This window comes from Catharus ustulatus, chromosome Z, assembly GCF_009819885.2.
Source record: "Catharus ustulatus isolate bCatUst1 chromosome Z, bCatUst1.pri.v2, whole genome shotgun sequence".
Taxonomy (NCBI): Eukaryota; Metazoa; Chordata; class Aves; order Passeriformes; family Turdidae; genus Catharus; species Catharus ustulatus.
In genome coordinates, this window is record NC_046262.2 from 1553333 (window position 1) to 1565584 (window position 12252).

A 12252-nucleotide genomic window follows, 5' to 3' on the forward strand; every position below is an offset into this window, starting at 1 on the left:
AGCTCAGAGCCTCACTTATTTCAATAAAAGGCCTCCTCAAGAAGCACAAAACACCTCACGAGAAGTGTGAGGTAAGTCGGGAGCACTGATGGAAAAGTCCCTTTGCATGGAGACTCTCAGAAGAAGAGGAACTCAAGAAATAATACCTTTTCTTTTAGTCTCCTCCTCAGCCTGTCTTTAGAAGACTGAAGCAAGTTGATCTTGGGTCTGTCCCCAGCGCGCTCGTGGACGCTGTCTTTCCTCTTGGTCTCTGGCTCGGGGGTGCCCTGCTGGGACTGCTTCTCCACGGCCTCGGGGCCCCGGGGTGCCTCTGCGGGGACGTGCGCTGTGCACGCGGAGCTGTCCTCGATTTTCAGATTCTCAGTCTCTTTGGCGTTTCTGTGCGTTTCTTTGTCGTTGGGCGAGTGCTTCTGGTTGTGGTGCCATCTCCGGTTCTGGCTGTAGCCGTGGTGGCCCGTCCTGCCCGAGGAATGAGGGGCCTGGCCTCCTTGGTAGAGTTTCTGGTGGTCCCTGTTATGCTTGGTGCCACCCTGCTGATGATCCGCGTGCTGCTGAGACTTGTTCCCGCTGGGAAGTCTCTGCTGTCGCCTGGAAAGTCAAAGAAAGTCACTGAAAAGGCAGCTGGTCACAGAAAATCGGTTTTTAATTCCTGTTAGCTGCAAACCAAATAGGTTTTTTTTGTTTGGTTGTTTTGTCTGTTTGGGTTTTTTTATTTATTTTGAAAATTGAATGACAGCGAATTAAAAAAAAAACAAAAAAAAAAGTGGAAGAATGTTAAAGGAAGTTCACCCATTCCTTCGTGGTTCTGTTGGGCCAACACATCTGTTCCACCAAACAGCTTGGCCCACAAAAGGGGAGGCAATTTTCTGTCATCTAACAACTCATGCCTCTAAACTTCTTTCAGTGACAGTCATATTTCAGCTGAAAGGTTTCATGAAGTTGGACAACCTGACTTTGGTTCCCAGGAAAAAATTTCCCAGGTTTTTGTGTTAAATTCTCCCAGTTTTCTGTGTTACTTCCACACTAACCAGGAAAAACAGAAGCAGTAAGTTACGTAGGCAAGAAACACCAGGAGATTTTTTTTTCTGAAGGCTCCTGATGCACCTGGCCTACAGCATCACTTTCTCCTCCTGCCTGCCAACATGACACACTGCTGCATGGGTTGGCAGTGAGCTATTTTAAGTGTATCGGGAATTTCTAATGGAAAAAAAAAACAACTAAAAAGCAAGATACTAAGTAAACTGGTAATCTGCCCACACCAAATGGTTTTGTTGGCCTTATTTTACACACATCCTTCAGCACTGCTACACCAGGACAGGACACATGCATGGATGAAAACAGGATCATACTTGGCATGGCATCCAGGACCCACACCTTCCAGAGGCCTATGTGCACAGAGCTCCAGATGGGTAACATGGAAACCCAACAGCCACAAAGAGGGGGAATTGCCTCTGAAGGCTTTACTCGAGAGAATATAACATCTCAGAAAGAGTGAGCAAGCCCCTGAGCGCTGGCTGTAACCGGTAGTCGAGATGGCAAATCCCCAGAAAAACAAGAGTTGAATGGAAGAAATGCTCTGGCAGTCTCAGGCATCTCAGATTTCTAAACAGGCTGCAGCGTGGCTGTCCCCAGCAGAGAAGGCAGAGCTGGAATGCCATGATCCAGGATGCACCTAAGATGGAGATAGTCCTGGCACTGGCTGCTTTCACCAGGGCTGGATCCTCACCAGGGTTACCCTAAACATGCTGGCATCCCCTGCCTGCTGTCTCGTTGGTATTGGTCTTGGCTCTGAGAGCCTGTGGGATGTTTTAATGCCCAGCTCTTTACAAGGCTGCTGGGAGCAGTGCTTGAGGGTGACACAGGACATCTCCCCAGTATCAGCCCTAAAAACAAGGAAACAAGTTTGAGTGCTGTGGTGACCACAGTGGTCTGCCTCTGTACTGGTTTTGAAGTCATGACAAAACCCCTGGTCAGCCTCATCCCTTGTCCCAAACCCCCACCCCAATCTGGATGAATAGCAGTGTTTACTTTCAATCCATCCCACAGCAATTAGTTTTATTTTCATCACTGGCACTGCTCAGCTAAGGCACTTGGATGAAGGAAGCAGCCATTCACAAATACATTTCAATGGTCAGCAGTCTCCAGCCCTGCCTGCCAAAGCCATCTGCCCACAGAATCTGTATTCCTTGGCATCTCCGGGAGTCAAAACCTATTTCTGAGGCCAACTGGCTTTTAACCATAAAGAGTGAGGGCTCGTGTTAAACAAATGCAGGACGAAGAGGCTTGTTCATGGCACTGGAAGGAATTAGTGTTTACTCTCAGACCACCAGATCCAGTTTTCTGAAATATTCAGCATGTGGTGTTTGGTTCTGTTTTTTATTTTTTTAAAATTTTTTTTCCTTGCAAACTGAATGGCAGGGAATTTGAAAAAAAAAAAAAAAACAGAAAAGGAAAAGAAAAAAAGGAGATGGGAAAAGCTTTCCTGTTTGCTGGAGCCTACAAGCTTTTATGAGTACAGATTCTCCACATCAAGTTTTCCTGGCATTTCTTTGTTTCCTCTCAGTAATGCAATCACATAAACCACTTTGTAAAGAGCAATGCTTATTAAAAGGGGAATGTCAAAATAAAAGTTAGTTAAAACCTTATCTAGTACTAAGCCCTCGCAGGCCCAAGTGAACAAGAGTTTTGCTTTCTGTGGTTTTGCTCTTCTCTCAGATATCTGAGTTTAACTGTTTGGTTGCACTTTAAGCCTTGGCTTATAAGCAATTCAACCTGCAACTCTATTTAATTGTAAACATTGCACAGAAATTACAGAAGTTGCACAAAGATACAGCTATAATTTTGGAAGCAAGGGAAAATGCCTGGAAACAAGCTGGGAACTAAAGCTGGCCATAAATTCCTGCAAGAAATGTATGCAGGAGCAATTTTTTAAAAGATGTGATGATACTATAAACCAAACTTTTAATGTTTAAGGGCTATGAATGATAAACAGGTTTAAGATTAAAAAAACCTAGTTAAGCCAATGTGGAATGTGCAAGATAGTTCATTTTGGGGCTGTTAAAATAGGATGGGGGAGATGGGAAGGGATGGGATGGGATGGGATGGGATGGGATGGGACGGGATGGGATGGGGTGGGATGGGATGGGATGGGACGGGATGGGATCTCCTCCACAGCACAGCTAAAAGGTGATATGCCCATTGCAAGGGGCAGGGCAAACACAGACCAAAGCTCTGCAGTTACTGGCCACAGGGTGGGAAACACCAGAGTTAAACAAAAGTTTTGGGAAAAAAAATTGCATGAAATAAAAGGCAAAGGAAGGAGAATGGCAAACAAGGAGCAATGTCTGTGACTTGGCAGCAGTCAGGGGTCTAGACAGTGATCCAGCATTCAGGCAAAGACTCGTTGTGTGCTTTTATCTTCCCAACACCCCAGCAAAGAAGAAAAGCCGAGAAGAAATAGGATCTGCAGGGAAGAAGAGCCAAAGCAGGGAGAACAGGCTCAGATCTTAAAACTTTCTTGCCTGCACAGCATCTCAAAGCCTGGGAGGTTGGGATGACCTTTGCTTCTCTCAGGAGCGACCAAGGTGCTGGGGACACAGAGAATCCCAGGAAAGGACAAAATGGGGACCTGGGTGTCCTGCCACACTGCCACTGTGGGTTCTTGGAAACAGCCTCATGCTTCTTCAAGGGCAGCACTGTAGGTGATCAGATGGCAGCTTAAGGTGATGTCCCAAGATGATGCCTTGGGGTGACATGCCAAGCCCAGGGAATGAGGCCAGGGAAGCACCCAAGTGCACCTCCTAACCCAGGCTTTCAGGTCTGAGATGCTCAAGGGAGGAAGCTGAAGCTTGAATCACACAGCAATACCACCAATTAAAGCAAGAATTCACCCCAGAAAAATGCTGCAGTTACTGGGAAATCTTTCCTCTGTCTCCCTCTGCTCATCCTTAGCCTTAAGGATGCAGTGCCTTGTAGGGAACCATAATTCAGCTACAAGAAAAAGCATCTGGACAGTACAATGGTTTCTTATCTCTTGACTCCATTTAACATTAAATAACTATTTTCACTTCAAAGGCCAAATTCCAATTCAGTTCAAAACTCCCCCAACTTCAGCAGGATTTGGCCACCAGACAAAATGGAAACTAAAGAGACATTGAGAGTCACAAAGAAATTGCAAAAGTACTGAAAACCAAGGGGAGACAGTTAGGGCTGCCAAGCTGGAAATAGGATTGTATTGCTTCTGCTATTGTTTCTCCACCCATTTTTTTATTTAATTAACTAAATGAGATACCTTTCAACAGAATTTAGATCTGACAAATGTCTGCTCTGTCGGGGAAGCCTACGCAAACAAATCTAAGGCTTCAGCTGTCTCGGTGATTACCAGCCTACGTGCTCAGAAATACAGGATTCCTGCAAGTTTTTACTACATCGTTTACTCCCAAAGAAAGGAGCAGGAAGGCACAAGTCTGGGGAAAATAGCTCTAGACACATGGGCAGCTGTGGTCTAAATCACAGTTGCTCTGTCCTGTTATCCTTGCCCATATCCCCATGAGTGAGATGAGTTTTTGGAGAGCCCCCACAATTTGTCTGGCATGTTGGAAGCTTGAGGACAACATGGGGCTGCATTCTCCTGGTGGCTGCACAGAGATCTGGGTAAGCAATTCCTACAAACACTGAGAGGTGAGGAGTCACATAGGAGCACTGGTCCCAGCTGAGGGAGCTCAGGTGGCTCAGCCTTCAGAAAAGGAGGATCAGGAGGAACCTTCTGGCTCTGGCAGGAAGATGCAGCCAGGTGGCTCTTGGGCTCTTTTCTCGGGGAACAAGGGACAGGACAAGAGGAAATGGCCTCAAGCTGTGCCAGGTGAGGTTTAGGTTGGATATTGGGAAAATTCCTTAATTGAAAGGACTGTCCAGCCCTGGCACAGCTGCCCAGGGGAGTGGTGTAGTCCCCATCCCTGGAGGGATTTGAAAGCTGTATGGATGTGGCATCTGGGGACATGGGTCAGTGGTGTGGCATTGGCAGTGCTGGGGGAATGGTTGGACTTGATGGTCTAAGAGGTCATTTCCCACCTAAACAATTCTGAGATTCTATACATTTCCAGTGGCACTTAAGACATCTACCCCACGATGCAGAGCACTTTGTATGGCCAAATTTCAAGTCTGAAATCCCATCCTGGGACTGAGGGACCAGCTCTCTGCACATGCTGGTTCCTGCCTTTGGAGAATCTGCCTGGATACTTGCCCTCAATCTCAGCCAACTTCCCTATGGCACAAAGCCTCCAGGACACCATAATCTCCTTGCAGAGCAGAAATTGTGATTTAGTCCTGCTTTTGTGCAGTGCAGAATACCTGGTGGGCATAGCCAAGGCCACCCAGTAATTAAAAAGTGATACAGACTTGCAGACACTCAGGCAAGAGGTGGAGAACGAAGAGTGATGCCAAGGTCAAACCTTCTCCATGCCTTGCACCTTCTGGTGCTTGAATGCACACATTCCTCACTGCATTTGGCAGACAGTTTCTCTGCACCCTTTTGTCTGCTTAGGCAGGGTCTCATCTCTGTGTGAGGATCAGGAACACAAGGCTAAGTCTTGGAAGTATCTCATGATCAGCCTTGCTTTTAACCTGCCTGTAACTAATTGGCAACTGCTGTTGCAAGGGACGGATTAAGATCCCAGAGTCAGAATGGTTTGGTTTGGAAGGGACCTTACAGATCATTCAGTTCCACCTCCCTGCCACGGGCAAGGACACCTGCCACTACATCAGGGTGCTCCAATCCCTGTCCAAGGCCTGGAACACTTCCAGGATCTGTGCAGGAATGGACTCTGTGGGACCTTCCATTCCCATGATGACCCCAGATCCCTCCTATCCATGACACCCCTCAAGGCTGGGGGACCAGAGCATCCCAAGGAGCTCAGCAGCTGCTCCTGCAAACAGAGGACTGGTGGAGCTCACTCTGTGGGATGTCAGGCCACCTCTCTCACCTTCTTTCTGAAAATCTCAAAGCAGTCTTCCAGGGAGGGAGGGAAATTAAAAAGAAACCTCTTAGAATTGCCACCCAAAGAGTAAAATTCTCATGTGGGTTATGGGGCACGTGGGTTATTCCTGGAAATTCCTTGAGCAAACAGCCTATAGAGGGAAAGGGCAGAAAGAAGCAAAATCCTCGGAAACATCCCCTGAACAAACTGATGTCTCCAGGCCCAGTCTTTCTCAACTATTCCAGCCAGACCACAAACAACTGGACTGGTATCCCAAAGCAGGCACTGCTGGAGAGGTTTGGGCATGGCAGCACTGCTGTGGTCAGAAACAGCCATCATCACTGGCTTTGAGCATCTAAGAGTTGTGGTCCAAACTGGAGGCACTGAAACATCCCCGCTAGGACCTGGTGAATTTTACAGTGTCTGAAACTGGTACCAAGAGGTCTGGGGAATATTGTTATTATAATGAGGGAAAAGGTCTGAATTTCTATTCTAGATGTCTGACTTCCCCTGGAAGTATTCTACACCAAGCTTAGCTCCATCAAAGGCACTCTGATGTCCATGTGCATGGATAATGATAACTCAGCACTGCTTTGATGCAGGGAGCATCACAGCCCAGCCCCTATCCTTGCTATGGCTGAGAGTGGGAAACACTCAAATAAGCTTGACAGTTCCACACAATTTAATAAAAAACCTCAAAACCCCACAGAAAGCAATAACCACCAGCTTCAAGGATGAAGAACACAGGATTTGTGTTGTGTTTTCCCTTTGGCTTTCTCTCTCAAACTGGTTTCACTTGGCTCCAGTTTCATTTTTGTTTGCATTTTTCTCAGATGAGAAGGGAACAAGATGTCATGTTCACTCCTGAAAACAAAAATGAAATTATTCACACTTCTTTCATGCCTTTCTGTCACCAGGGGTAGAGACCACCCCAACTGCTAGACTGAGCCCACGTCATCTGGACAGACACAGCATCTTGGAACTGCAGAAAGTCCACCTGTCAAAATGGTGGTGATCAAGATTTAAGACCTTTTAAAATCTTTGAACAGCTGAGATGAAGTGCATACTTCAAGTCTTACATGTAGGCATCTTTAAAAACATACAGTGAACGCCAGAAGACAAGCACAGCCAACCAAAACAACACTGTGAGGGGAGAAAATGTTTGTGATGAGGCTCAGAGTCTCTGGCTGCTGGGAACAGCATTATGAAACCCTCATGTGAGTTGCCTCCATGGGCACAATGCTCTTTGCCACCACCTTGGTCCTGAGGTATAAACACTGTTGACAACCCTTCCTTTGGGCCTGGACACCACACCTGCCTTTGTTTGCTAAAGATGATTTTGTTTGGTCCTCTAGAGCATAATTAGGCTCACTATAAACCAACATGTTAGTACTGAATTTCACAACAATGGTCATAAAACAAGTTGCTCAGAGTGCTGGTGGATGCCCTACCCCAAGAAACATTCAAGGCCAGGCTGGACAGGGCTCTGAGCAAGCATGTTCTACTGGAAGATGTCCCTAACCATAGCAGGGGATGGGACTGGATGAGCTTTAAAGGTCTCTCTGAACCTGAACTATTGCATTAATGCGATTCTGTGTCTTTACATCCAAAATTCCCATCGACTCACAAGCAAACAGATGAATGATGAACTTCTCCCAGCCCATTCACAGGACCACCACCAGAGACAGTGCTGCTGGGCTGAGGGGACGTGGCACAACACCCCTCAGGATGGACTCAAAAGCACTGAAAAGCAAACTTCCCTGCTGCTGGAGTCCAAGGAACAGCCCTCACACTCTGCAATGCTTGGCCGCACAGCCTGCCTGAGTCAGCTATTTTCTTCCAAGCCTCATGGAAATGAATCTTCAGAAAGAATTTAAGGAGCTGTTTTGCAACACCAGCTTGGGAAAGACATCCCAAGTACAGATGGCATGTGAGATAGCTCCGAAACAGCTCTTTTAATGCTTTGCTGGATCTCCCACAAATCATGAGGGATGTCGAGATTGAGGCCCTTGCTGCACAGAGCAGGCAACCAGCTCGGAAGGCACCTCCTGGACTTCAAGGCTGACTGCCCGGACCAGTGTAGAAATCACTGCTGTGATTTCATGTAGAAATTGCTTGGAAATAGTTCTTTTTGTAAACTACATTACTCGGAATTACGTTGTTGGATTCTCAGCGGACTTTAAACAAGACAGCAAAAATTACATAAAAACCATCGGAAAACACAGTGACAAGGAACTGAGTCCAGTTTAGACAAAACAGTTTAAATTAAGACACGACCACAGTACACAATGTTTCCCAAACATAAACGGATCCCGGACTACTGGTAAGAATGTGGCTTGAATGAATATGGAATCATCTTTTACTACTTTGCAATAAAAGAGCTTATACTTCAGACTCCACGCTGCCTCCTTTAAAAATACACCCAGGCTGATCAGTTAACCTGAGATCTAATAATCCTCCAAGAGATATAAACTTTAAACCCATGCCAAGATGCACAGACACAGCCCACCACCATCCCTCTGTGCCCCTGTCCCCCAAGACACATCCTAAATAGCACAATGAGCCCCCACCTGCTGCCTTTGTGTTCAGCTGTCTTCCTTTAGACCCCTGTGCCTCTTTGACCTGCAGCAAGGAGACATCCTAGGTTTTTTTTTTTTTTTTCCATATCCTATTTATACCAGTGCTTTCTAGTGAAGAAATAAATGTCTTTGCTGTAGGAGCTAAGGCAAGATTTGACAGGATCTCCTGACAGCTGTCCAGACATATGAGATGACCCAAAGTCAATGGCAAGCAGTTACTTCCGACACAGGGATCCAGTAAAACATCAACCCAAGCTGCAGAGATGCTTTGGACTTAGGTGTGCCAGAATCCTTTATAAAACACATTAAACTGAATGCTATAAACAAGACACAGCAACCTACAGCATTTAATGCAGAGATTTAGGAGTCAGGATTGATCTGGAAATTGATTTATTACAACCCAGTGACAATCCTAAGCTGTTTCCTGAATGTTTACTTAACTCTGTCCCACTGGCAAAGTAAGAGTTCATAGAATTATAGATGGTTTGAGTTGGAAGGGGCCTTTTACAGGTCATTTAGCCAACCCCCTCCGCAATGAGCAGGGCACCTCCAACAAGAGGAGTTCTCTGCTCCTGACCCCGGTCCTGCCTCCTCTCTCATGCTACCCCTAACACTCCCACAGAATTGCTAAGCCGTGCCAGGGTCTGATTCACTCCCGAAGTTTAATTTCTCTTGGATGAGTTTTCACTTGTCAGTTTGGATGGGAACACATTGCCTGGAGGGAGGCACAGATCTGGGCCACCTTTCTGCAGCTCTGATGTCACAGAGATGCTGGTCCTTGCTGCCTGGGGACCCACACCCCCAGCTTTAATCAGGAAATTAGGAAGATTCATAGCATCTGCACGATGCTGGGAATGGCCGGAGCAATGTTAGTTTAAACAAAAGAAAGAAGCCTGTTGTCCACTCGTGCCCCGGAAGCTGTCACGTTAAATGAAGACATTATCAGAGAAAGAGCAGAGACCCAGTGCCTTCATGCCTGTCAATGACCCTGACACCTTCTGAATCAATCTAGGGACTCTCTCCCACAGATGGTCCCTTGGAGACAGACTGCTGTGGCTGTAGTAGGAATAAATGGAAACAAAACAGTTAACAAATACCCAAAAATAGAGCACAGTTAACTTTTTTTTTCTTTCTTTTTTAATATGGAGATGAAAAATCCCTGGGTGATTTATGTGCCAGCAGAGATATTAGCTGCATATAATAGATGCAATATTTTTAATACTAATATTTTGGGCTGAGACAAGAGCTGGAATGGAAAGTATTTCCAGTGCCTTGACTTCTTTATTTTGCAAACATCAGTTGCTAACTGGGGTCAGACAGAAATATTGTTTCTGCAACAAGAGCCCAAACAACTTAAGCTGGTAACTTCTTCACACACCAACCATGCCAGGAGGCCCTGCAGAGCTTCAGCTTGTTGCTCCCTCCCAGGTCCCCAGGGCCAATGTCCCCATCTTGGGCTTGTAGAAAGAAGGAGTGGGTGGAAGATGCTCTTTTGTTGAGAGGGTGGCTCTTTGCTGTAGCCAAAAACTGGAAGTCACCACCCAAACCATGCAACCACACCACCAAAGTGCTGCTGGGTTTCTTCAGATTTGGGCCAGGTTTCATTGAATGACATTATATGAGACAGTGGGTGCCATAAAGCCTTGCATTTACACTCCCTGAAAGTATCACCCTGTGCTTGCCCTTATCTCTGAGCTCAGTTGCCAGATACTCTGGGAAGCAATTTGGCAGCAGGAAGCCCTGGGTGCTCGCTCCAAGGCAGTGCCACATTTATATCTGAGGATGGAAAGCACGAGAAAGAAACAAGTTATCGCACTTCATATTCACTCCAGCAGCAACACCTCCATGGACTCACGGTGGAAAACAAGGTGTAGATGGATAAAGCCATTTCCAGTGCTGAGGAGCCGTGCAGGAAACACTCCACCAAAGAGAAAGCCATTTCAATAACAGATCGGTTTCCTAGAGCAGAGGAACCTGCCGCTATATTTCCTTCCCTCAATTCTGGCTGGCTCAAACAGCATCACGTAGTCAGCCGTAGTCAGTGTGTGACACTGAGAGAGAAGCCCTGCAGGGGAGGCTCGTGGGTGTCAGGGCTCACACACAGGAGGATCTGCTGGCCACAGGTTCACTGCAAGGCCTGTCCAGCTACAGACTCTTTCCACCTTCCCACCTCGGTTTCCTCACAGCCAAAGGGGAGATGCTGAGAGCAGACCTTTGCCAAAAGGCACCTTAAGGTTGGTGAAACACTGATGAGGTGTTCTGCTGTCCACCTCTCTGGCTGTTTGCCCTGTGACCCTCCTACACCCCACTGACCCAACAGCACACCACACATACACACACAATGAAGATTTTCCTCACATGTTGGGTAAAAATAAATAAATCAAAGCAATACCAATACAAGCAATACCAAAGACATGGTCCTGCTGGACTGAGTCCAGAAGAGGCCATGGAGATGCTCTGAGGGCTGGAGCCCCACTGCTCTGGCCACAGGTTGTGGAAACTGGAGACATTCACCTAGAGAAAAGAGGCTCCTCAGAGACCTCACTGCTGCCTTCCAGTACATAAAGAATGCTTATAAAAATGAGAGAGCAACTTTTTACACAGGCAGGTAGGGATAGGACAAGGGGGAATAGTTTTAAACTTAAAAAGGGGAGAGTAGATGTTAGGAAGAAATGTGAGTGTGGTAAGGCCCTGGCACAGGTTGCCCAAAGCAGCTGCGGTTGCCCCATCCCCAGAAGTGTCCAAGGCCAGGTTGGACAGGCAACCTGAGATAATAGAAGGTGTCCCTGCCCATGGCAAGGCAGTGGAACAGGATGATTTTTCAAGTCCCTCCCAAGCCAAAACATTCTGTAGGATTTTGTAAAGATGACCAAGGTGTCCCAGGAGGAGGACCAAAAATTGCTCAGAGGGTTCTGATGCATCTCTCCTATGAGGAAAGGCTGAGAGAGTTGGGGTTGCTCAGCCTGGAAAAGACTCTGCAGAGACTTAATTGCAGTCATTTGGTACTTACAGGAGAAAGAAACCTTAAGATCATCTAGTCCAACCATTAAGAATGGGAGAGCACAGGACTGTATGCATACCCTGCTCCTCTCACCCTCTTCCTGCTGTCCACTGCTGGTCACCAAGCCAGGTGGCCTTGTGTGACCACACCTCTCTCCTCTTGCTCTTATGGCCTTCTGTCCAGCTCCAGCACAGCAACAGCACATCCAGCTGCAAGTTAAGAGCTCTGCTGATGCAGGATGGCATGGCAATCACAAGATAAGGGGAGTGATGTCCCAGCTGGGAGGGGGTGTCAGGCACAGCCAGCGGCACACACGGACAATTAGGTGCATAATTCATTAGGCTGTGGTGACACAATCACCCAGCTGAGCCCTCTTAGGAACAAACCACTGGGTTCCTATTGTCCTCTGGGGACCTGCAGCCCAGAGAATTAATTTAGTGTAATAACTCCCAGAAAGTCAAACCAAAATGCTGATTTGTCTCTTAACTGCCTTCTGCCAACCCCTTGGCTGGGGCTCTGCCACTGCCAGCTCTGCCTGGGCAGGACAAGCCCCCAGTGCTGGGATTGTCATGACTATGAACACTGAAGTCCTTGAGGAGTGTCATCATGAAGGACCAGCACTGCAATAAGGAGCTCTTCATCTTGTTCTTGAGGAGGCTCAGCTTCAGCTGGCACAACTTTCTTGGCTGTGTGGTTT

At 47.0% G+C, this 12252-nt stretch overlaps 1 protein-coding gene across 4 annotated transcripts in view; it reads right to left on the reverse strand.

Annotated features, from left to right (window-relative positions):
- The window catches only part of CTIF (cap binding complex dependent translation initiation factor), a 141279-nt gene that overhangs the window by 38995 nt on the left and 90032 nt on the right, over positions 1–12252 (reverse strand). For all 4 annotated transcript variants that reach the window (XM_033085921.2, XM_033085919.2, XM_033085918.2 and 1 more), the window contains one exon: positions 147–588. In XM_033085921.2, coding sequence (XP_032941812.1) covers positions 147–588 — 442 coding nt within the window. The remainder of the gene's footprint in view (positions 1–146; positions 589–12252) is intronic.